At 37.4% G+C, this 26778-nt stretch overlaps 1 protein-coding gene across 1 annotated transcript in view; it reads left to right on the top strand.

Annotated features, from left to right (window-relative positions):
* Nucleotides 1-26778, top strand: part of USH2A (usherin) — a 485796-nt gene that overhangs the window by 221880 nt on the left and 237138 nt on the right. The window contains exons 33-35 of the mRNA XM_087933437.1: nucleotides 18265-18424; nucleotides 19139-19310; nucleotides 25551-25698. Of these exons, the coding sequence (XP_087789563.1) occupies nucleotides 18265-18424; nucleotides 19139-19310; nucleotides 25551-25698 (480 nt within the window). The remainder of the gene's footprint in view (nucleotides 1-18264; nucleotides 18425-19138; nucleotides 19311-25550; nucleotides 25699-26778) is intronic.

Here is a 26778-nt window from a genome sequence, read left to right as displayed (position 1 = left end):
TATAATGCTTAAACTTTAAGAGAAACTTAATGCTTTCAAATGTCCCTCATTCTGTAAAAGAATTTGGTTGTAATAATAACCAAATTAGCAATGTAGACATTTCAGGTTTTTTGACACAATGCTATACACATCTGTTTAAAAATAAGTGGGATTTTCTTTTAGGTAAGAGATAAACAGTACAGCCTTAAGTCCCAAAATAGGCCCTTGTGACCTTGTCTCTCCCCCAGCTCCCACTTCTCCATTGATTGTTTAGAAATGGTACTTTGATGTCAGGAGACTCCAACTATAGATAGTGCTGACGGGGTGAGGTGAGGATGAGGATGAGAGATTAAATTCTGAAACGCTTCCCAAACCCTTTTCATCCTCCATCTTAAGATAGATTTGGACAAGCAGAGAATGGCATTCACTAAAGTACATTATTATTTGATAATGCTGTTTTTACAAATTTTAACTTGTGGTTTCCTCATCTGCAGTATACTATTGACATTCTGAATAGGTTGTTATAAAAATATGCAGCATTATATAAGGGCTTAATGACACCTGTTAAATCTTGATTTTCCTAGTTCATTTGCAGTTGAAAGTTGTCATTTTTAATCAATCAAGATAGCCAGTAACTTCTAAAATGCAGTAATTTTATTTTACACTAGAAATACTGATACGTAAACATTTTTGATCAAAGATAATTCTAAAAATCCATAGAACTTTTATTTACCAGAATTCAGAATAATAGTATTCAGTTTCTTTTCACCAAAAAATAATTGAACTAAATGAATAGAATAAAGCATGCCATCAGGTTTTAGTGTATCCAAACAATTTTCTTCACACAGTATTTTTTCCTTACGTTATTAATTGGCAAAAAGAGCCTGAATCTATGCAGAACTAAAGTCTTTTGGTATAAGCTTATGTATAACTAATAAAGAAGAATAGATCAGGGTTCCAATGATTGCCCTAATTAAATCATGAGCCTCAAATATTTGTAGCTCAGGGTTGACATGAGGGGTCCTTGGTGCTTTCTGGCCTTGCTTGTTTTATTGCAGATGTTTCATTACCCAAACTGGGTAACATCACTAGCACTGATGATGTTGCTTAGTTTGTGTAATGAAACATCTGCAAGAAAACAAGCAAGCTCAGAAAGCACCATGGACCCCTTATGTGTAACTCCTGCAAACAGGAAGTTGGAACTGAACAGTGTCCAATAAAATATGACACCTACTGAGAAAAAATGAACAATCCATCTTTTTGAAAGAAAACAATGAGACCTGGGTTAGCTGTAAAGTTGGAAAGAAACTGTTATTAGAAAGCTTACAATGTGGCAGTCTACCAATATGGGTACCAATTCATTGTTGGAAACAAGCTGTAAAATATAGAGAAAATCTATAAGAAGTTGATGTCTTTAAGGTGGCTGCCCCGGGGAATATTCTGTAGAATTCACATTAATAATTACAATTCTAGCACGGCTGTCAAAACAAAAAGATTCCCAAGCCATCTTGTTGATTAAAACTCTTCTTCCTTTCCTGTCACAACCCAGGCTGGATTTCAGTCAGCAAAAGTGAAACTCACCTAGATGCTTAGTTTGGCACATAACTCAAGTCAGTTATAGCCATCACCTCATGCAACTGAGCTCATTCTTGAACCACTTCCAGAATAAAATGCTTTCAGTAAGATATTAAATATAATGCAGATTCATCTAGTTTTTAATGTAATTTTCCTGCTACAATGGATGGGGTACATGATTTCAGTCCCACAGTTAATATTTTAATATTTTGGTTTGAATTCTAAATTTATTCTGGGAATGAGCATATTTTGATATAATGAGGCAGCCCAATTGGATGTCTCATTTGTCAGAAAACTTTGTCAAAGCAATTGAATAACTGGATTGAATTATACAGGACAATATTGAACTTGCATAATTAATAAAAGTAACATTCTAAAATATTTTATAGAAGGTACCAGGCATTATAGCCACCAAGTTACAGGATCAGAACATGAACACAACTGAAAAAGACATTGGAAAAATAAGATACTCCAAACACTAGTTACTCATAGATAGAGCAGTCATCCAAATCTCAAGCTCTAGACAGACCAATACAAACACAGCCTGGACTGACTACAACAAAGCTTATGAACAATGAACACACACATAGATCTGTGAATACCTGTCATTATTCAAAGTCAACAAGACATTAAGGACCTTCCTCAAGAACTAAATGTCCTGTACAGATTTGAATCCCTTCGACCATATATTATGGATATACAGTAAGTTCAACAGGGGACTTATCATCAGCCATGTCATCTACATGGAGAATACCAAGATGTATGCTAAGTGTGAATGGGACATGGACTTGCTGATCTAGCTGACACAGATTTACTATGAGGACAATGGGATATCATGGACTGTAGAAGTATAAATACAATCACAGGGAAAGACAACAACATCCAAGTATCACCAAAGGATAAGATAGATCCTGAAGAGACAGCTCATTGGAATGGACAAGATCCACATCATCAACACTATGCCATGCCTATCACAAGATACTCTGCTGGTATAGAGAGCTGGCCATAAAGCTGCTGATATGAGGATGTAAATGCTCCTCACAATTCATGGAGGCTTCCACTCCACATCCAACTCCAATAAGCTATACACTACCTGGAAAGGGAGTAGGTGGGATCTGGTGAGTATCAAAGCCACTGCCCTGAATGCCATCCAGTACATCCAAGACTATATCCTTAAGAAGACACCTAAAGATGAACTGCTGAGATAATGTCTGAGGCAACAGCACACATTAGAGGAAGGTGAAGCACAGGAAGTGCCAAGACCCTGCATGGGATGTACCATCAACAGATAGCTGAGATGGCTGACATTGAGAAATCCTACCAGTTACAGGGCAACGCTGGACTAAAAGACAATACGGAGGCACTGATTGTAACAGCCCAAGAACAGACATCTAGCAGCAGATCTGAAGAAGCAGAGGTCTACCATACTTGACAGGACTCTTCACTGAACACACAGTAGAAGGGTATAAGATATAGCAGGAACAGCATGCACTGAATGACACAACCAAATAGCTGGCATTGTGCACAGAAATCTCTACATAGTGTAGATCCATCTACATGACAGATTATACAGAACATTGTGGAAAATAATCAGGATAAGTTCCTGTAGGACTTCTAGATACAGTGGATAGACAGATAGTGACCACTAAAGTAAATGTCATGGTAATGGACAAGGACTAGAAGACAGTGGTTGTGATAGATGGAGAGATGCCAAGAGACAACAAAATCAGCAAGAAGTATGAGAAGCTAGAGTAATTTCAGAGTCTGTAGAAAGAACTAGAAAGGCCAAAGTGTCCCATAGTGGTAGGAGCATGTGGCGTTATAACTTCTAAGCTGAGAGAGTGACTTCAACAGATCCCAGGAACAACTTCAGAATTCTCTGTTCAGAAGAGTGCAGCGCTAGGAACAGCTGAGATACTGCAGTGGCAGAACACTCAAATGTTCAAGCCTCTGGTCAAGGACTTGAGATTGAGAAAGATACACGCCACTCCTTACATGAGGTCAGGAGGGATTTTTAAATGTATGTATGCATGCTAAAAAGCACCGATACTAAAAAAAAATACATTTTGCTGATCTGAAAATAAAATCATTTGCAACTTTATAATTTTAATAGCAGTTGAAACCGAGGAATCTTATTTAAAGTAGACCCAATAAAAGCAATAGAATGAAAATTAGTTACAACCAATGTGAATTTAATTAATTTCAGTAGGATTGTCCTAAATATATTTATCCAGAATCACATATAACTTACATACATATATGCACCATTCATATATGCATTTTTAATATATTAGTAATAGCAATAGCAATAACACTTAGACTCATATACTGCTTCACAGTGCTTTACAGCCCTCTCTAAGCAGTTTACAGAGTCAGCATATTGCCCCCCAAAAACTGGGTCTTCATTTTACTGACCACAGAAGGATGGAAGTCTGAGTCAACCTTGAGCCGCTCAGAATCAAACTTCTGGAATGAGCAGTGAGTTATCCCTGCAGGACTGCATTCTAACCATTGCACCACCATGGCTCTTATTATCCATTTTAAAAAGCCTGGAAACAAATCAATCTCACATGTTGCTCCCAATACTGAAATCTTGGCTATTGAATATAACTATTGCAAAGAGATAATAAAAGCTTGTAAAAAAGAACTTTTGATCTAAAAAAAGGAAACACTATTCAGCTAAGTCTTAATGGATAATAAATAATCAGAAAGGTCCTAACTTGGTAGCCAGTGAAGGTATGAAAATAACAAAAGCAGAGAACAGTGGGAATTGAAAAATATACCTTCATCAGCATGCTTGTGATTGGGAATTCAGGAGTCTCTTAAGGGTTCACCACTTGTGAATTATGCATCTCACACTCACTAGTAGGCGTAAATGCATAATTCTAATCTGTTCTTATAATTTATTTATAACACACCAGTAGAATGTAAATTGTCTGCCTCATTTCAACAAGCTATCATGCCATTTAAGGTATGCAGATATTTCAGAGGAGGCTACATAGACAATTTGCCTAGGCTAGCACATTGATTCCAATTAAAGGGCACATAAACTGCTAATGATAAATTAAACTTCCTGGCTCATAGGTAAGCTGCACAGGAGGGTTGCAAAGCAAAATAAACAGAAAGTAACTATTCATCCTAAAATAATAAGTACAATACAGCACTTTTTTTAAAAAGTTTAAATCTTCTCCATGATATTTAATAAAAGAAAAAATATTGCTCATGACTACAAAGGTAAGATGCAATACCTATCCCATACCTATGGCACTAGGATTGACAAAAACGTAACAAAATGAAAGCAGTATAGGAAAAAGTTCATGCTAGTGAGATTGAAGTACAAATGAAAGATGTAACCTAGCTACCACATACACATAGACTTCGTAGCTTGGTCTTGATCATCTTGTTCACACATGGTAAATGGAAGCAGGTTGGTGCCTGTGCCATCCCATGTGAGAAGGAGGCTTAAGGGAGGGGGAGGGGTTGGTCTCCTGCTGCAGTAGAGTTCTTAGAATATGAGTACCATTTTCTACTACTTTCATTTGATCCAGGCCAGTGGGGATGGAGGCAATCCTTACTACATGCAGAGTTCATGTCAAATAATTGTCTTCAAGTTCAATTTGGACTAACCTTATTATCTCTAGGGAATATTATGTTATGTCTTGCTTTAAACCTTTTTTTTTTTACATGCATTTCTTCTTTTAGTAGTAAAGCTTCATTAACAGCATGGCACTCTGTGTGTATGTGTGTATTTATGTGCCTTCAATTCAATGTTAAATTCTAGTGATGTCCTGGATAAATTCCTCTGGCTTTCTATGGAAGTTTTTTTTTTTTCCAGAAGTTATTTGCCATTGTCTTCTTCCTAGGGCTGAAAGAGAGTGACTGGTCCAAAGTCAACCAGCTGGCTTAATGCCTAAGGCAGGACTAGAACTCCTAGTTTCTAGCCTGCTTAACTACTACACCAAATTGTCTCTTCCTCCTTTTCTGCTCTATATCAAATAGAGACTGTTCTCTGAACAATTCAAGGTTAAATCATGCACAGTAATGGAACTGAAATGCCAAGTGGCCAAACCATCAAGTTCTTTCACAATGAAGCCTGCAAGTCTGAGCAAAATGGATGATGTCAAGTATGGATAAGTTAAAAAGGTGATTAGTAAAGAATACATTCAAAGAATGAGAAAAGTTATAAAGATGAAAGTCAATAGTGGACACATCATCAAAACCATCAATACTTGGGCCTGATTGTGATAGGAATTATTAACTGGATGCAAGCTGTACTGGACAGTTTGGACCAAAAAATAAGAAAAGTGATGAGCATTCAATATGCACTGAATCCCTGTGGTGATATTGATAGATTATACCTGCCCTACAGAAATAGAGATAGAGGTTTACTTCAAGTCAAACTGTCAAAGAAGAAAAACATGCATTGGCTGATTGTGTAGAAAACAGCCAAGAACAATCATTGATGAAAGTTAAAAATTGGAACGTACTGAATGTACAGGAAACAAAACATGAATATTGAAATAATGTAATAAAAACAAGAACAGAATGCTGGCAAAGAAAAGCATTGCATGGACAATTTCTACAAGGGGCAAGTAGATAAAGGTAAAACCTGGAAATGGCTTACAACTGGAACATTTAAAAAAAAGAAACTGAAGGCTTGACCAAAAAGTGCAGACTGTGAAAAGAAGCAGAACAAACAATAGATCATATTATCAGCTTATGTAAGAAGATCATGCAACTACCGTGCTTCTCACAAAATAAGGCCAGGCCTTATTTTTTTTTTTGACCCCCGAAAAAATGGCTAGGCCGTCCTTTTGGGGGTGACTTAATTTTCCCCCCTTGCATCCTCGGGTGGGAAGACAGCGACAGCTTGGATGTTGACCTTGGCGTTGGTGGGGCACTTCGTATCGGGAGACCTTCCGCCACCGTTCCTTTCCCTTCTCCCTTGCTGCCGTAGTGTTTAGAGCAATGCCGTGGTGTTTGGCGCAGCCACGTGCAGCCAGCCAGGGCTCCTCCATGCAACCAGAGTCCGGCAGAGACACCCGGCTTCAGGCACTCCTGTTGCTGCCTCCCCTTTGCCTTCAAAGGTAAAGCCAATTCTTTTAAAAACAACGCCCTACTACAACAAAGCCTCCCCTGCCCAAGAGGGCAGCCCAACCCCATGTGGGGAGGTGAATCTCCTGGAGCTGCAGCACAGGATCAGCCCACCTTGGAAGAAGCGCCCAATTGCCATCTCTGACTGGCGCTGGGTAGAGCGCAAAGAACTTCGCCTGGGGTGCCCAGCGCAGCTGACAGGTGGGCCCTCCTTCCCAGCAGCAGAGCTCTCACCAAGACAGCGAGCGTCTCTCCACTGGACCCTCTGCTCATCCCGCCAGGGCCATGCCAAAGCCGTGCAGGCTGGGAAGAGCCAGGAAAGCGAGCCATGGGTGCACGCCCACCTGCCAAGCAAAAGAGCCAGGCCGACCTGAGCTAGCCTTCCTTCCCAAGTCCCTCCTGCCCGAACCCGAAGGGGCCACCGGGAGAGGCTGCCCAAGGCAATGATAGCGCCCACCCATCTGCGGACAGGGAGGCGAGGTGATGGCAGTGCTGCTTCCCTGGCTGGTGGAGAGACCCCGAAGCCGCCCATCCTTTCCACCCCTCGCACAGCCCATCCACGTCCCCACGCATCTCCAAATGCACCGGCAGCTCCAAACGCTGCAGCGCAATGGGCATCAGGCAGAGGCGCTGACTCGGCAGGGCTCAGCTCAGAGGAGAACATGGTGCAGGCCATCTTTCGCTTGGCAGGCGGGCGCACACCTGTGGCTCACTTTCCCAGCTCTGCCCAGCCCGCACAGCTCCGGCATGGCCCTGTCAGGATGAGCAGAGGGCCCGCCTGTCAGCTGCACTGGGTACCCCAGGCAAAGCTCTTTGCGCTCTGCCTGGCGCCAGGCAGGGGTGGCAGCTGGGTGCTTCTCCCGGGGTGGGCTGATCCTGCACTGTGGCCCTGGGAGATTCTCCTCCCCACGTGGGGTTGGGCTGCCCTCTCAGGCAAGGGAAGCTTTGTTGTAGTAGGGCATCATTTTTAAAAGAATTGGCTTTATCTTCGAAGGCAAAGGGAAGGTGGCGATAGGAGCGCCTGAAGCCGAGTGTCTCTGCCGGGCGCCGGTTGCAGGGAGGAGCCCTGGTTGGCCATGCATGGCTGCGCCAAATGCTGCAGCATTGTTCTAAATGCTGTGGCAGCAAGGGAGAAGGGAAAGCAACGGTGGCAGAAGGTCTCCTGATACAAAGTGCCCCACCAATGCCAAAGTCAACACAGGTAGCACCATATCCGGGTATGCAACAAAAGTACTTCCTAATGGCAAGGCCCCCCTGCCATTCCCCCCATTTCACATGTTTAAATTGGCCTTAATTTTGGGGTGGAGGGACTTAATTTGATTTCATGCCAATAAAACATGCTGGGCCTTCCTATTGGTGGAGGCCATATTGTTGGAGAAACACGGTATTACCAATCATAGCATAATACAGTCACCTGGAATAACTGTAAAAATTATCATGTGGCAGTAATGAAAAATTGGTGGCAACATAGAATTGAGGTAGTTGAAAATGAGCAGGTTAAAAGTTGTGGGATTTGCTAATACAATTGATAAAATCGTGGCTCATAACATACTAGACAATGTGGTTTAAAGAAGAAAGTGTAAGTGGATAATCGAAGTGGCAATGCCAGGGGACAATAGAATAGAAGACATAGAATTGTAAAAGATCACAAAGTATTTCAAATCTGAAAATAAATGTTGAAAGATTATGGCATAAACTGGTCCTGGTGGTCTGTAGTTATCTGCCCACTGGATGCTATACCCTGGAGTATATCTTGGAGTATATCTTGGAGTATATCTCTGTATTAATAAATTGTTCATCTGTCAATTACAAAAGGCCATCCTGCTTGGATCCATACACACTGTGTATTACACCAATACATTATGATATCCTGGGTTCTTAGGAAGAACTCAATTTATATGAAGGCCAACACCAGCTAAATAACTGACAGCTGTAATTTTACACTGTTGTGCATATAACAACAATAATAATTGTATGCCATCCAACTTTCAAAGATTGCATCTCTGCTTCATCCATCTCCTTGTGTCTCCTTCTTCTTTGTTAAAAATGTTTTCCCGCTTAGGAAAGAAGTGGTAAAGGAGATATTTATTTTGTATATTCAGCATGGGGCTGCTATAAAAATCAAAGTTATTAGGTAAATGGAATAAAAAGAGCTTCTCTATCTCTGTTTGCTTTTACCCAGAACCAATTATTTATTAAAAGTTTTACTTTCTCAGCTGATGAATAGATAACTTGAATCTGAATTATGCAAGAGGCAAGATATCGCTACTGAATAAAGCAATAGGCAAAATATATTAATTCGTTGAGAAGTTAAAAATTATGTGAAAAGAGCACTTCCTCAAGCATTCTTGAGAATGGAATTGTGAAACATGGTTGACTGTTGCTTAATTCAACAATGGGAAAGCATGAAAGATTGCACTACAGCTTCACTATCCTTTCATCTGTCATTTACTCTTAATTTAGGTACACTAGCACATTTGCAGTTAACATTACCTGGCAGCCTATTTTCAGTGCCAAAATTTGGATCACAAAAAACAATCATTGGAATGGGAATGCCTTTGAAGATTTGCAAAGTGACTTTCTTTCTGTGAGTGTCTACTGATAGCTTCTACTGTTCTGGGATTATGGGACCTGATTTCCAAGATTCTGACATGTATTATTGAGGAAAGAAATACACATTAAATCAAGGCCACTATTCCTATCCTGCCTGAACTATGCCATGTAGAGTTTGGCTTTAACACATTATTTTTCTTCCTCTGTCTCTGTCTCTGTCTCTGTTTGTTTGTCTCTGTCTGTATGTCTCTCTCTCTCTCTTTCCCCCCCACATTTGATAGAGATGTGTTTCATTAACTTTGACTTAGAAGGGGGAATAGGTGCTTTCTTACTCATAGAATGATAGAGGTTTTCAGGGTCAATTTAGGTCTTCAAGTCATTATTTTCCTTGCTTTGTGCAGAAATCTAAAATATTATTTGACTGTTGACCATCCGACTTCTGCTTGAACACATCCAATGCAGTGGTGGGATTCAAAAAATGTTTATACCGGTTCTGTGGGCGTGGCTTTGTGGGTATGGCAAAAGAAGGTTACTGTAAATTCTCCAGTCAGAGCTGGTATTTGCCGATTCTCTGAACTACTCAAAATTTCTACTACCTGTTCTCCAGAACTAGTCAGAACCTGCTGAGTACCACCTCTGATCCCCTGAAGGGAAAGCCTCCATTTCTCTAGATAATGAGTCCCATTATCAAATTGCTGTTAAAGTTATCATGAACTACTAAAAAAACTAGGGTGATGGAGGGAAAGAAACACATTGTCTTAATATTTTGAAATAAAATCTGACATTCTTCACATTTCATGAAATATGCCTAATATTTTTTATTGGGATGCTCTATCAAATACAAACTGCTGCATACAAAATTGCCTTTTGTTTCAATTAAGCCCTCATCTTTCCCTTTTTAATATGTTTTGTCAAATACTCAAGAAAATTCTATAGTGCTGGCCAGTAAATGCCCCATAGGAACTTATTTGTCAGGTTGCCTAAATCAATACGACATGCTTCCAAGCAAGCAGGTTTTGGATCCACATGTAAGAATCAGATTTGCAGCAATTAGTTCCTGATTTACTACAGGACATTTCCATTTATACTGATATAAATCTGATGAAACAGAATTATAAAATAATTGTTCAGAATGGCTATCCCTGCACGAGATTTCTAATCGTTCTTACCCCAGATAAAGTTGAATTATCTGTTTTATATGATTAATATCCTGCTTGAAACCTTTAGTGATAGCATTCCCCCTTTTTTATGCTAGCAAATAAGATCAGGATCAGGGCCACTCTGTTTGACTGTTCACTAATTGAAATGAGAAAGCAAAGAAATATTAATTAAACCGTGGATGGCAATGTAATGACCTCATTTAAACCAACCATGCAAGGAAATTCAGATTTAATGCTGAAAAATAAGGCTAACAGTTGGAGCCAATAGAGGAACCTTATGTGGAGGGATATTTACACACTAAATAACTATATTGTGGTTCACTCTGTTTCATCAGGACAGCAGAGGGTGGACTATGGGTATTTTTAAAAAAAAAAATCAGAGAATGCACAACTAAATTATTATCAGCTTCTAAATAAATATTAAATATTAACAAGATATTTTTTTCTTTAGTTCCAAAACATGTTGCTATTGAACCATTTGTTTATATCACTTAGAATCATGGGGTTGCAAGGGGCATTGGAGGTCGTCTAGTCCAACCCTCTGCCCAAGACAGGAATCTTCATACCATCTTCGACAAATGGTTGTCCAATCTATTCTTGAAAACTTAGTTGCATCCACTAACTCAGGAAGCAAGCTGTTCTAATGCTTAATAATTCTCACTGTATTGCTTAATATTCCTCAAAAAGTTCTAAAATGGTGCATGCTTGAAATTGTACTGTTTTGTATGTGTTTGTGTGTCTTTTGTACACATATGTATTTCATGTTTACCTTCTTTTCTGGAGAGGTTAAGTATTTTCTGTTTTACAAATCAAATATTTGATTTGGAAATCTTTTTGGAAATTTTTGTGGGGAAACTACATTGGTTTAATCTTTTGCACAATTTTTTGTTCATAAATTATAAATGTAGTTAAAAAATTTAACTTAGATGGTAGTAGCAATAATCTATATCAACAGTTAAATGCCAATTGTTTACATCTACTTCCTTGAGTGGTTTATTGCCAGATAATTCCACATATTGAAAAATAAAGCTTATTAAGAATAAAGTTCTGCATCCTTCTAGATTTTAGTAAAGTACAACTACCAGCAGACTCAGTCAGTGTGGTCAATATTAACAAATGCAGGATCTGTCATTCATTATTGACTGAGTCCATAGGCTCCCCATCCTTTCATTATAGTTTTATTTTTTAGAATAGGATTTTTTTAATTAACAAGGGGAAAAAACAGCTAAAACAGGTATATTATTTTAGCTATATAAATAGTTACATTGTGATTATTATTCAAGTACATTCTATGGGGTTTTTTGTTTTGATTTTGCTTTTGCTTTGGCAATGCATATATTTTTATTTTTCTGTGTTTTCTCATTTTATGTCATTGTTTTAAAAGCAGTTAAACAATAGTTTTAAAAAACCTTTGGAGTGGTTTTTACTAGAATAATGTTAGAGGACAGAGTTTATTAATATAGGAATGGGGAAATAATGTGACTCCATTTACATCTTTAAGTAGTCTTTAATATCATCAGACGTTTTATCTATCTGGATGGATTTTGTAGATTGGGATGCTGAGTTGTTAATACAACACTTGTTTTGCTCTAAGCATTTATAGATGGTAGTTTCTCATGGCAGTAACAGATATTACTCTGTAGATATTACTCTGTTTGATGGAATGGGGGTTTAACTCAAGGCAAAGGAGAAGAGGGATGATGAGGCCTTACAGAAATCTCTGACTTCTGAGAAAGAAGTAAATGTGAGAGAAAGAAACTCAAAACAATTCTCCCTTGTTTTGTTAGGTATAGTCTGACATAAAGATGGTTTTGGTAGGACTTTCAGCATTCTATTCTAATAACATAGCCATATTACAGTAAATTCTAATATTCCTAGATACTTTGCTTATTTTGCCAAGCATGGAGGGCTTATATCAGTTTTGAAAGCCTCCCTACTTTCTTGCTAAAGAGGACTTCTAGACTTAGAATATGGTGACATAAACCTCAAGACATAACCTCAAGACACCACTGACAGCAGAACAAGTGGCTGAATCATTATTTCAGCATTAATATCAGTAGCCATAGAAATAACAAATCTGTACAATGCAGCACTTCAGACAAAGCTTAACTTATCTGGGACAGCCCCACAAGTTGCTCCACCACCAGTCTTGTTCTGTTCTGTTGGTAGTTTATCAGAGAGGACTGAATGGGTGAAAGAGAAAATATCAATTCCTCATTTTCACAATGAATTGTTTTTTGTGGGCAGGTCAGCAGAATTTCTTGCAGTTTGGATCAAAGTTGTGTTTGTTCTAAGCCTATTTAAAGAAGAAGCAGCCAGATGGGCATTCACACTCATTGACAATAATGATACCAATTTCGATAGCTATCACAATTTTATGCAAAGATTTAGAACTGCTTTTGATTATTCAACCAGAATAGCAGCTGCAAATTGGGAGATCTGACAGCTGACAGGAGGAATTCACTAAAATTATGACTACATGATTGATTTCCAGTTTTATGTCTTGGAATGATTTTCCTCTGCTTGACCAATTTCAGGAAGGACTTTCCAATGAAATAAGAGATGAATTGGTAAGACAGGTAAGATTTGGAAGAGTCCTTTCAGCTTTGCAGGATAACTGATGGCAGTTTGAAGGAATTGAGGCACAGAGGATTTGCAACTATTCATCACCTTCTTCCCTCCTCATTGCCTTCTTAGATTCTAATGATGTAAAATCCATGTAAATTAGAGCAATAAGATAGCCCTCTTTACAGTGGAAAAATAGAAAAATGGAGACTTCAGGTTGTGCTTTTACTGTTGTGCACTAGCATCTAGCTTTCTTGCTCAGAGTTAGCTAGAAATACTTCATCTGTGGAAATATGTGACCTTATAAGTAAATGCTCAGTCCACTCTAAAATTTTGCCTTCAGGAAATTTTGCACTTTCCCCTTCTAAGAACTCCACAGGGAGTCCTTGAACAATTAAAGGGAACTTGAACACTCCATACTAGGCAATTGCAATTGCAACCAGACAATATACCTATTAGCCTTTGCACCTCTGTAAGCTTGCAGATTGAACTCTTGGTTCATTTGGACTCTTGGGTGAATGCTAAATTTTTAGATGTAACTATGGTGCATCAATTTGACTTAGCTTCACAACTATTGGAAAAGCCTGTACAGGTGGAGATGAATTGACAGCCTCTCAGTTCAGCTCCCATATTGTATCTTATGACTCCTCTGGAGTATAAACAACCCTGAAGTCTTGGTTCCTTCCACATCCCTATTATGTTGGGATAGAACAATTTGAGACACATAATCCTAATATTCACTGGGAACAATAGGTACATTCTTTTCCTCTCCAAAATGTCAAAAGTACTGTTTTTAGGCATTTGGCCCTTTTCATTTTCTCCTTTTCATATCACTCTCTGAACTTTATTCTTTGTCAGAAATGTGTGCAGATTTTGTGGATGTTTGGAGGAAGAAATACCATGTGACTTCTCTTTCGACTTCTAACATATAATCAACTTAATATTTATATCTGAGACCCCAGCTGAAAGGCAATATTCCATGTGTCTTTAAAAGTTAGCTTTAAAAGAGTTCCTAGAAAACAGTTTGAAGGAATAATTCATTTGCTATTCTTCCTTTGCCACATCCATACTCTTATTTTTTTAAATAAAAAAGTAAACTTAACAGGCTATTTATGTAAGTAATCAGAAAAGTAAATATGTGAATTTAGCATCCTTTCAAAGCTTATTTCCTCCTCTCCCAGAGCTATAAACCCACTGGACACCACTATTATACAGTTTTCCAATGAGGAGCAACTCACTGGCTCTTCATTCCACCATGGTCATCAGCTTTGCTTTTTGTGGATATTCAGTCCTCCATTTCTTCCCCAGAAATCACACTTACCACATGATATGGATTAATTAACTAGATAAATTGTTTGTAAATGTTTTCTGTAGGAAAAACTCAGACAAGTGCCATTTCTTTGAATTGCCTCCAAACTCACTAGACAATGATCACCAGGAAAAAAGAGTTATTGCTTCCTGGCATATTGTTTCTACAGTTGATCTTGTTGGGCAACAAGAGAAGGGAAGCTTTGTGTTAATGTTCCATTTTGGACTTATTCTGCTACCTGCCCTGCCTTCAAACATGGGAATGGGAATGACTCTGATGATGATGGCATGATGAAATGTGGGTTTCAATCACAGAAGGAGGAGGGAAATGCTTAGTTATTACAGAAAAGATATCTGAAGTTTTGAGAAATTAAAAAGCAGCAGAAATAATCTCAAACTAACTGCCTTTATTATATAAGGTAAAATGATGAACTTTGATATGCTTTCAAGACTATGCTATAATACTCTAACCACGTTAAAAAATATTCTAAGATCTGTTACCAACCTCAAAGGACTGACACTCCCATTATTTTTACAATTGTTTTATTATATTTTCTCAAGCACTGGGGAAATCAGAAGATCCAGGCAGTTCAAATGAGTATAAAAACTTACTGCAAGCTTAAGGTCTCTATAAAAATCTGACCAACCAGCTGTTAAGGGAAATCAGCAGGAGATAGGGGGGGGGGCAGTCTAGGTGGGCTGGACTTAGCTCTTTTGCAAGCATACAGGGACTCATGATTTATGATGCATTTGACTCCACCTTCTGTCTCAGTCTGGTTACCTCCTAAGCTGTGCAGATCAGTTTTAAACCATTTGGAGAAGGGTGGTTTTTTATTTATTTTGAGATGAGGGGAGAGTTATCCCAATATAGATAATTCAGTCTCTCATTTTTGTCAAATTCAAGTGGCGGAGTAGATGTTCTCTGTCAATATTAATTGTTGAAGAAGAGCAAGGTAACTGACACTTCATCTAGGTAAGGGGGAGATCAGTGGTCGGATTCAAAACTTTTTACTACTGGTTCTGTGGGTGTGACTTGGTGGGCGCAGCAGGGGAAGGATACTGTAAAATCTCCAGTCAGAGGTATTTGCTGGTTCCTCAAACTACTCAAGATTTCCGCTATGGGTTCTGCAGAACTGGTCAAAACTTGCTGAATACCACCTCTGGTGGAGATACCGTTGGTAGGTGCCTTGTCTATTCAGCAGACTGAGAAGACAAGGCACCTTAGAAATTACTTCACTGGATTAATTCATGAGATTATTTGTAAATGTTCTTTAAAGAACCCTCATATTGAGCAAAGAAATGACAGGAGGAGGAGAAATGAGTACAGAACAACTATTTGTGGGAATCCCTTTCCTTTAGAATCTATTGCTCTTGAAATTCATAGATTCCTCACACTTCTGTCAGAAATAACTTCACAAGCACTTACATTTCTTCAAGGGCACTTGGACTATAGAAGTCTAGCATAGATCGTTTTTACTTATTAAAGTTACTTTTGGTCTTCTGTTAATTATGTTATATTAACATGTTTACTGTTTCCTTAATGCAAACTTTTTGGAGTTTGCGGGTAATTTGAAGGCTTGCTTTTACATTTAGTCACGAATTATATGTAGTGATGCTACCTCTAAAAATAGCCCAGAAATCAGCTGATCAAAGGTAAGCCAGAGGAGCATTGACAGGGAATATATAGTTGTTCATATTATGACAGTCCCTTCTGATTTCACTTCTAATTCATTTCTGGGTCCAATTTGAAATGCAGCATTAACTTTTAAATTCCTAAATGGTCTGGAGATCCAATGACTATTATCCAAAACGTTTTGTCAGCAAAGATAAGAAAGGTTGTTGGAAATGAGAACTATTTTATAAGAACTTGCAGTTCCTTAAAAAGTTCATATGTTGGCCACCAATGCTAGTACCATCATACTTCACTGCCATGTATAACATCCATTATATCTTAACATTAAACTGAATGTAAACTTTTCAAGTTAAGTGATAGATATGGTTGTAAAGAAGCAAATAGTAAAGGAAGTGTACAACCAAATCTTCAGTATGGACTAAAGCCTGAAACATGTCATCATATTAAATTGTTTAGATAGAATGAGCTATGCTATTGATAGAGATGATATCTTGCAGATTAAAAAGGGCAATGACTGGATTTTAATTTACTAATGTGGGTGTGAGTAATAAGATAATAAAATATTCAATTTCTGTAGAAAGTGAAAAGGAAATCATTGTTTATTGGTTCACTTTGTAAATTGAAATCAATGAAATTTCTCCAAGAAAGGCATAAAATCAATTGTTAAATAGCATATAACTTGTGATCTTTAGAATAAACTGTAGTTTATTTGACATGAATCCATGAGACTTTCATATACCAAGTTGCCTTTCTTTTCAAGGCAACTCCAGATAATTTTTGCTGAACCATTTCTAATGCATTGTAGAATGATCTGTTTTTCATGTCCACAATTGCCTGCATTTGCTCTTATGCAAATAATCCAATCAAGCAAATGGAAAACAAGAAGCCATAATCAGGAGGGCTTGACAAACAGTAACCTTAGAGTTTTAGGGGAGAGACCAGGATTTAGATTTATGTTTCTACCTGCATCTGTTGAAGCAATTGATCCATTATGAAGCACTTGAATAGGTCAATTTCCAACAAGCTGTATAAATTGGATCAGATGTGGCAAGTAATTGATGTTGGTTTGATTTAAATGTGTGGTTCATGTAGTTCATTGCTGGTAGAAATCAACCTAGGCTGTTGAAACTTGTTAACATCTCTGTCTCCTATTTTTGTAGTTTATTTATCATGTTGTATGGGGCGGGGGGGAGGAATCAGTTGATTTCTTTGGTATTTAAAGATGAATATCTCATTTTGGTTTTGGTTTTATTTAAAATGAATAGTTGAAGTGACAGTAAGCTGTTGTTGTTTTTGTTATTGTTATTAATTTTGTGATGCATTATGAATAGAAACAAGAGTCAGACACTACTAAGAAGAAACTACTCTCATCTCCAATTTTAAAAGCTTTCATCACCTCTAAAACAGATTGGAAAAAATAGCAATTGATGACTTGGCAGGGGAGATTTTAAATGTAGAACAGAAGAGGCTGGTCTGCCATTCCCACCCTGAACATCCTTGGGGTGGGGGAATGAAAAAAAAAAGCTCTGACCCTCCAAATCAGTGGTGGGATTCAAAATTTTGTACTGTGGGCATGGCTTGGTGGGCGTGTCAAGGGAAGGATAATGTAAAATCTCCAGTCAGAGGTGGCATTTGCTGGTTCTCTGAACTACTCAAAATTTCCGCTACCGGTTCTCCAGAACTGGTCAGAACCTACTGAATACCACCTCTGCTTCAAATGTCCCTATATCACCAAATGATGCCCTGAACTCTTTAAGCTGTGGTGCACAGCCCTTCAGAAATTATAAATTAATAAATTTACTTTTCTTAAGCATCTTCAAACAATGCTGGGGAAAATCCCTGTCTGAAAGTCTTGGTGTGCCTTCTCTTCCATGATGTTAACTGACATGAAGCTGACATGAGCAAAGGATCAATCAAGAACCAATACCACCAAAGCAACCAATCAGAACCAGTCACAAAGAGCCAGTGAGAGGCCACCCCTTACCAAACTGCATCAATCAGAAACCAGTTTGTCTAAAGACTAATTAGCAGCAGAACACTTGGCTACAAAGATAGAAACTCTGACTCTACTCAGTTACCAGTTGACTACAATGTCTCTGAAGTTGCCAGCTAAATTGCCAGGAAATCTGTTGTCCAGGTGATGGTCACTAAAACCTGAAGCCCAATATTGCCTAAAATACAGATTTTAGCTACATATTCTTATTATTATTAATTTTATGATTAAATTTTCTATATTTTTCACTGATTCAGGAGCTATTTTTTATAAGATTGGTAATTAATTGACATTTACAGTGCCCTAATTTTTGAAAAAAATGTACAGAGATGTGACAGATAAATATTTGCTAATGCTTTATTAAATCCAATTAATACTCATGTCTATTGTCCCCCTTTTTGTAGATTTGAAAGTTTTTACCCCATACCAGTTTTGTATCTCTGTTTGCACAATGGTTGGCTGCAAAAACAGTACACAAGTCACAGTGCTTACAACGGAGTTCCCACCAGTTCACGTGGATGTGCCAGATCTGATCATTTTGGATTCTAGAACACTAGAAGCACAGTTAAGTAAAATTCTCTCTTTTTCCTTAGTAATGTTGGAGTGGGACAATCTTGGCAAATGTAATAACTCTCCTCTTGAGTTCTTATACTGGGCACTACAGTTAACTATGTCTAATTCTGGGTTCCATTGTTCAAATGATCAGTGTCAAATTGGAACAAGTTCAAAAAAGATGCCAAAATGATGGAAGAGTCTGGAAACCAAGCCCAATAAGAAAGGGTTAAAGAATGTAAGCATGGGTCCTTTTTCTACCTGTGACACATATAGTATCAATTTATGCAAGAATCCTAGTGAATTAAATCACAGATAAGGTCTGCGACATACATTTACTATGATTAAATGCACAAAAGTGATTAGTAGTAGTATAGTGGCTCTGTAAATCTTTGATTACCATTTGCCAAGTTAATTTCCATTAGTCTTTATGCAATCAGTGTAACCTACATATGGCCACCACCCTCAGTGCAAATAGTAATAGAGGAAGAAGGCTTTGTGATATGATCAGGATATAATTTTCACTCTAAACACAATGTTAAAGTATTTTGGACCTCTGCTATAAATTTGATATTAAAAAGTTTTCTAAGTTGCTTTGTTTGTTCTTCAATACTTGCCCCAAATTGCTTGATGACCACGTTAGCTTTCACTTTCTAAGTAAACATTATATATTTCCCCACTGCCCTCTTTAATTGTTGTATAATGATACGTTGCTTCTTTTTGTAGGTGGGATATTCCAAAGGAAGTAAATGGAATGATATATAACTGTATCCTGTACATTGCCAGGAAAGAGAAAACATCTATAGTTTGGGATGCAATTTATAACTCTACAGATCTTTTTCAGAACTATACTGTACAAGACCTTTCCCCTGGTACTGAATACTTCATCAAGTTAGCAGTAAGTTGAGGAAAGTAATAAATGTGACAACTGAGCAAATGATAGCTTCTGTATGTGTTATCTATATTTTCTTTTATCTGTTGTGATGGAAGCCAAACTGGCTAAGTTTTCATATAGCACATTAAAGGAAAATAATAAATTGAATGTTTGTTTCAAAATAGGTGTGGGGAAAATCAAATCTTCTATGACCCAAAACAAATTGGATCACAGAGACAGAAAATATTCACTGCATTAAGAATCACAGCAGGAACAAAAATCTGAAAAGAAATTGGCCCCATTTTATTTCTTCCGTTAGTGAATTGTGTATTCCAGCCTGATTATTAGTAAACAAAATGTAGATTTGAATCCTGTTTTTCATTCAAGACCTCAAGGTGGTGTATATAGCATTTCCTTTCTGATTTCAAAGCAGCAACACTGTGAGATAGTTGGACTGAGAGAGAATGACTGGCCCAAAGTTATCCAAAATGTTTTGTGATTGAGGATGGGATAAAATCTGGTGCTCCCTTTTCTTGTCCAACATCTTTAACCATTATGTCATTCTGGTTCTTTTTTCCCAATAAAAATAATGTAAAATGTTTTGAACTTAGGGAATTGCATTTATGTTATAAAAGAAATATTCAAGATGTCACCAATTTTTTTATATGCAAATATCATAGAGCTCTTATCCTAAAAGTTTAGCTGTTTCACAGTTGATCAAGCACTACTGCAACTCCTACAGACAAATTGCAATTTGCAAGTCTCATAATAGAAGCCTCGTTTACATCTGTTCTACTTCCTTGTCTTCAGAAATGATCTTTCTTTCTATTTCATCATTCAGAATCAATTTTCAGTTTACTCTTATTAAGCCACAAGAAACCAAAGCTCCTTGGAAATGCGGTATTTTCTAAAATTCCTAGGTCCAAGAACTCTGGATGTTTATTTTTCAAGGTCCTGCAGCCTGTTTGGTGCTGCTATTACAACTTTCTTGTAGAAAGAAAAGGAAAAGATTCATCAGATCAATTCTCATGTAGTTCTGGAGAAAGAATAGAATAGAATTCTTTATTGGCCAAGTATGGTTGGACACACAAGGAATTTGTCTTGGAATGGGTTGATGGAAGAACAGGATTGTGGCACCTGTAATCTTTGTGTATCTTCAGCCAGGTCAGGGTTGATGAGAATTGTAGCTCAATGATTAGAGGATCATATTGTAGGTTCTCAGCTTCAAGATAGAAAATTCCCAGAAAGATTTGGGAGAGAAAAATTTGTGATATTTATATATATACTCAGAAATATTGTCATTAAAGTGATAATTGTTCCTTATATCAAGGAAGATGATAACTCTCTCTCTTCTCCCCTCTCCTGCTCTGTAGCAACTTACAATAGTGAAACTAGAAGACAAAATTTATTTATTGCAAACTACAAACACTTAAAAATGTCTTTTAAATGTCATTGCTATTATTTTGTGCAGTCATTTCCTTTTGCTTTTTGATTAAAGAACAGTTTAAGTTCCATGATACAACTGAAAATATCTTGAATATAAACATGAGATTGCCCCTGTTTGTTTTAAACACTCTCATCATTTTATAGTAATACCTATATAAGGACATTTGCTTTCATAAATGCCATAGAAAATATTCCGTTCTTGATTATGAATACATTTACATTTATGTGTAGACACTCTGTATGCATTCATTTTTCTCAACATGCTCTTGAATGCTCTAAATATTGTACCAGATTATGCCACAAGAAAATAATCTACCTTCCAATAACAATAAGACTTTGATTCAAAGTCTGAGTAAAGACCTTCAAATTAATTATGACTTGAAATCCACATTGAAATCTGGCCTTTATCTATTTTAGCATAGTAACTGTAACAGTTAACAGAATCCTTTGTTAATTTTCTAGCTACTTAATTCTACTTTTACATACCACCCATTCCCATCCTTGAGTTTGAACAGTTTACAAATATTCATGAAAATAAAAATTGTTACTTCTTTTTAGTTTCCTGACCAACGAAAGTTAGGAACAAGGGAAGAATTTCAGTGCAATAATCATGGGATTGTGGTTCTCTTACCTTTGCATTTTTAAAAGAAACCCCCCCCCCCATAACACTGATTTTTATAACAGTTCAAGTTGCAATGTTGAGGCAGCAAATTAATTTCATAACACAGAGAGATTTTTTGTTTTGATTTTTTATGAACTGATCTTATCTCAGAAGTTAAGACAGGATCAGCCCTGATTGAATTAAGATGATCCAAGTGCCTTGAATGCGGGGGTCACCCAAGAATTCCATGACTAGAGTAGAGAATTCAAAAAACAAGTTTCAGAAGTAGTCAATGGCAAACTGTTTCTTCCTACAGACCTAGTGGGCTGCAGGAGCCAGCAATTGAATTTAAACTTTCATATTTAATCTCCCTTGAGATCCAGACAGCTCCCACCCTGATGGTGTTCAGGATAGCATTTAAAACCTAATTATTCTCCTTGAAGTAGGCCAGATAGAGAGCCCTCCCCACTTGTTAGAAGTGATTGAGAGCCAACCCTTCACTTTAGAGATCAGAATACACTTGGAGTTTGGGCAGTGACTATTCTGATTTCTATTACACCACTGCATTTGGATAGGTCTCATCTTCTGGGCTGTTCTGAGAGTGATCTAATTAATGTCCTAAAACTGTTATCGTATACCTGGAAAATAATGTATCTCCTTAAATGCCAGGAGGAATATACATTGAGAGAATCACTATACGGTCTCCTGCTTGAACAGGGGGTTGAATTAGAAGAACTCCAAGATCCCTTCTAACTCTGTTACTGTATTAAATTCAAATACATGGCAGTGTCTTTTTTAACCATTGCCAAGACTACTGGTTGTTCACAAGAACTGTTTCAGAAGAAAAGAAATGCAATTCAGGGCAAGAGTACAAATCAATATGCCACTCCCTTAAATTTGCTAGCATAACTTTTAAAAAAATGGCTACACTCTGGAAGTGTTTGACTACATCTCCCAAAATCGAAGCTATCATCAATACATCCAGAAACAACAAGTTATGGGGACAAATTAAGCAGTGGGCAAATAATGAAACGTAGATAATCACTTCATCATCCGTTCTAAATGCAGCTGTTTTATTCTTGATATATACATACTTGTGATAATAGCAACAGCATTTAGACTTATATACTGCTTCACAATGTTTTACAGCCCTCTTTAAGCAGTTTACAGAGTCATCCTGTTGCTTCTAACAATCTGGGTCCTCATTTTACGCACCTTGGAAGGTTGGAAGGGTGAGTCAACCTTGAGTCAGTGAGGATCAAACCCCTGGCAGGCAGCCTGCAATGCTGCAATCTAACCACTGTGCCATCATAGCTCTTCAGACTACAGACTAATAGCATTAGGCTGATCATGTCACTATATGTGTGTGGGAGGTGAGTATGTATACATGTCATCTTTTTGGTATAAATGTGGCTTGCTGCAGTTGCTGGAGCATCAAGTTCCTTAAGTCTTCTCTAACATCTTTGTTTATGGAATTTTGATAATTATAATTTCTTATATATGCAACACTGTAATATAAGCATTATGCTACAATCTGGCTTTTATTGCCATGCTTTAGCAATGCATTTCATCTTTTCCTACCTTTGTTCCCCAGATTTTTTTCAAAAACCTTCTCAGTTCTTAGACCAAGAGAGGCCTCCTTTTACACACTGTCTTGTCCTCTGCTTGTCCTTCATAGTGGAATTCTAGTCTGGGCCCACAAAGATTGAAGGTTTAACAGTTGCACTGTTCAGTAGCTGTCTGTTGTCTTGCTATATTGATTTCTTAGGTGAAGACATCCTCTCCCCATTCCTTAGCACTTAAGTCTGCATATAAGCATATTCCCCTAAAAAGCAATATAAGATGCAAGAGACCCTTAGGCCCTTTTATCTACTAATCTCTGGGAGTGTGACCAAGAATGTGAGAATCAGTGAAAAAGACTGTTTACTGCTGAGGTTTGTTGGGCAAAGTTTTGAACAAACATACATTTCTATGACCAAAAAATAATAATCTGAAGGAAATTATCTCCTCCTGTTTTCAGATATAGAAACTTTGTGTTTATCATCACCTAAATGTACAGTATACAATTGTTAAAATGGTTGAGAACCTTGTAAAATGCAAATCAGTTTACTATAATTCTTTTGAATGAAGTTTTTCCTCTCACAAATCTAAAACTTTAAAACAGCTGTATTACATGTATTACTTTTCACTAGCAGTTCTTTCTTCTTAGATGCTTTGGACCGCAGGATTTTTTAATGCAAAAAGATAAATGTTAAATGAATTTCCATTTATAAAGTGTTCAAATTTAGTGGCACAGAGAGAGATCAAAGTCAATAGTTTGAGGGGTATGTGTGTTCCATCAACAGATTGAGTATAGCTGAAACACATCAAATCCAACTTTTGACTATGTGAAGTAAGGCTTGCCAAAAACTTGTGTGTGTAAATGCTGAAAAGCTGCTAAGACTTGCCTTGTCCCTCACTTGATTCTTTCAAGATACATTAGCAAAGGCAAATGGGGGGTTACCTTGCATGTTAAAATGGAAAGAAGAAATGCACACAGAGAGACACCAGTTAGTATCTACCTAAAAAGGAATATAAAATAATAACAATGTACCAAGATAGAGATCCTGAATCTATTTAGGAGTGGGCCCCATTGAACTATTGGGAGTTGCAGAATAGGCAGGTACATTTATTTAAATCATTTTTCTCCACTCTTCATCTGTAAAGTTTCCAAAAGGGGAATATCAATAAAGACAGTCTTTGCTCTTCAACCTACAATCTGAAAGACACAATTCCAACAAGAAAAGAAAAATTAGTGGATGCTGGGTAAGGGAGAATCAAATTAAGATAACATACTTTAAAGTTATTGGATTCTTGGTGTTCCCTGAGCTTGATTTTCTTCTTGCAGATGTTTCATAATCAGACTATGTGACAGTGTCAGCTTAGATAACACCAGGAACCCAACAATTGAAGTCAGAGCTACATATATTCTTCATTATTTTAATTTTAAGTGAATGTAAGGTAAAATACTCAAAGGAGAGAAGATGATAGAGCTGGTCTTTCAACAACGAGGACCCGTAGGATCCAAGCCCTTTATCTCTGCAGTCCAAGGAAAACATATAGAATTTTGCTTTTAGACAATTTCAGTTGTAGATGAAATAGTTTCCTCTCCAATACCAACCATACTTTTTCAACATCAGTTGAGATTGGCTAAGTGCTGCCACCTAGTGAGCTGAGTCAAGAAACATAAGTTTCAGTATCTTTCTGTTTCACCTACTCCAAAGAAACCCAATAAAACAACATCCACCTTAATGGAGGGGAGGGGAAAAAAGACATCTAGAAATGTTTACAGCTCTACCTATTCCATAAACAAATTTTAGTATGCCCTTCCAGTGTAATATGAAACACAAGAGTGTTAGAAAATGTGAAACAAGGAAAGACTTGTAGACAGTACTAGATATTTCAGTTTTGCCTGTTTGCATCTAAGAAACTGATCCTGTGCTACAGGAGTCTATGGAGATTTTCAGTTATCCAGGTCATAGTTGCTTCCAAGGTGCTTTTTCAGGAAACAACTGGACTTTCTTGTTTTTTCTTTGAAGACGTTTCGCTTCTCATCCAAGAAGCTTCTTCAGCTCTGTCTGAATGGTGGGGAATGGAAGGATTTATACTTGATCCTGTTCTACAGGACATCTTTTCATGCCAATGCCCTATTCTTTTTGTTCTGATTCCTGAATGGAGGTTGACAGCCATGTTAGCATCAGAGATCTCTTCATAACAGCCTTCTTCTCTGGAGGACCCTGATCTTGGGAAAGACTCTTGAAATGAACTCTTGTAATTCCTCTTTTAATTCCTCACAAACAAACAAAGGACTGCATAAAGAAATAAATTGTGTTGCTTTGAGAACTAAACATATGAAGGCCGCTCTTATGGCATCAGGCAGAAACCAAGAGACTATGAGTTCTAGTCCTGCCTTAGGCATAGAAGCCAGCTGGGTAACCTTGGGCCAGTCACTCTCTCTCACCCCAACCTACCTCATAAGGTTGTTGGGGGAAAACTAGGAGGAAGAAGAAGCATTAAGTATGTTCATGCCTTGAGTTATTTATAAAAATAAATGCAGGATTAAAAAAACAACCTTTAAAAATGACTAGATTTCTTTACATTTCCTTTTCTGAATCGTATACACTGGGGATATATTTCATGTCAGGTTTTAATATTGGTCTCTCTTTCTTTTTCCAAAGGTCTGCACTACAGGTGGCTGTACAATGAGTGAAATCATTTCAGTAAAAACAATGAACACTGGCCCAGAAGGGGTTCCAGCTCCTGAAGTCCAGTCATATTCCTCTGACTCTTTTAACATTTCATGGACTAAGCCAGAGTATATGAATGGTGAGTGAACTGTTTTAGCCTCAAGTTAAAAAGATGATTAGTAAAGGTAAATTAATATTCTAAATGGCAGCTTCTATGTGGTGCTTAATTTTTAATGATCATTTTAGCACATAAAATACGGCGATGGTATCGTTGTCTACAGCTTGGAGATTGAAGTTTTCAGTCCTGTTTTGCTGTTTCGGTGGCTCAAAAGTGCTCCCTTTTGATGGTTCTCATGAATTGCATTCTCTTTTTTAATGAATGCTTTATGGAACAATTGAACTGAAGGTTACTTTCTGAAATCTCGTTTAAGCATATTGATTTTCTTTATGGCATCTTCTTAATTTTGATTTCTAAATATATCCAGCCATTGGTTTCATATCTGTACTTTAAAAGTGCTTATGAGGAGGTAAATAACAGGCAAGGAATTATGGTGTTTTGACTCTATATACATTTACATATGCATATATACACATACATAAACATAAACATATGTGTAAAATTTCTATATTGTCTTTTCTTATTGTATCAGAGTGCATCTGGTGTTGTCAATTAGATAGTCAGAGACAGCCAAGAGCCACTGGACTGGACTATAGAATAGTACTAGAATTCAGATAAACTTCCTCTGAGCCATGTTTACTTTCTTTCTTTTAATGCAGAAGAGTCTAAGCAGTCTTGCTAGGAAAATGCATGCTATAAAATGATCATTTGCCAGGTTGAAGAGAGCTGGTTTATATGATCTAATCTGGTGGATTCTGGAAGGAGAAGAACTTCCTCAATTGAAATGAAATAACTAATTGTAGGTCAACCACTAGAGTGGTAATCTTTTCCTGTTCAGCCTACATTATTTGTGCCATAACAAGAATGTAGCATAGCAGTTTATATTTTTCCTGATACAAAATAAATCTGCACTAGCTAAATGTCTATGGATCAAGCATAAGAACAAAATCAGAGGAAAAAATGGCAGCCCTATTTGTATTATATATGCATGTTTCTACTTTAAAAATAACTGAATGGTTTTAAAAATATCTGATTGAATGTCTACTTTCCCAGAAATCAGCTGAATTCATAAGGCTTATAACAAAAAATGATACTAAGAAA

Source organism: Pseudonaja textilis, chromosome 1, assembly GCF_049901715.1.
Source record: "Pseudonaja textilis isolate UNSWEBS1 chromosome 1, rPseTex1.2, whole genome shotgun sequence".
Lineage (NCBI taxonomy): Eukaryota > Metazoa > Chordata > Lepidosauria > Squamata > Elapidae > Pseudonaja > Pseudonaja textilis.
This window is presented reverse-complemented; position numbering and strand designations above follow the sequence as displayed.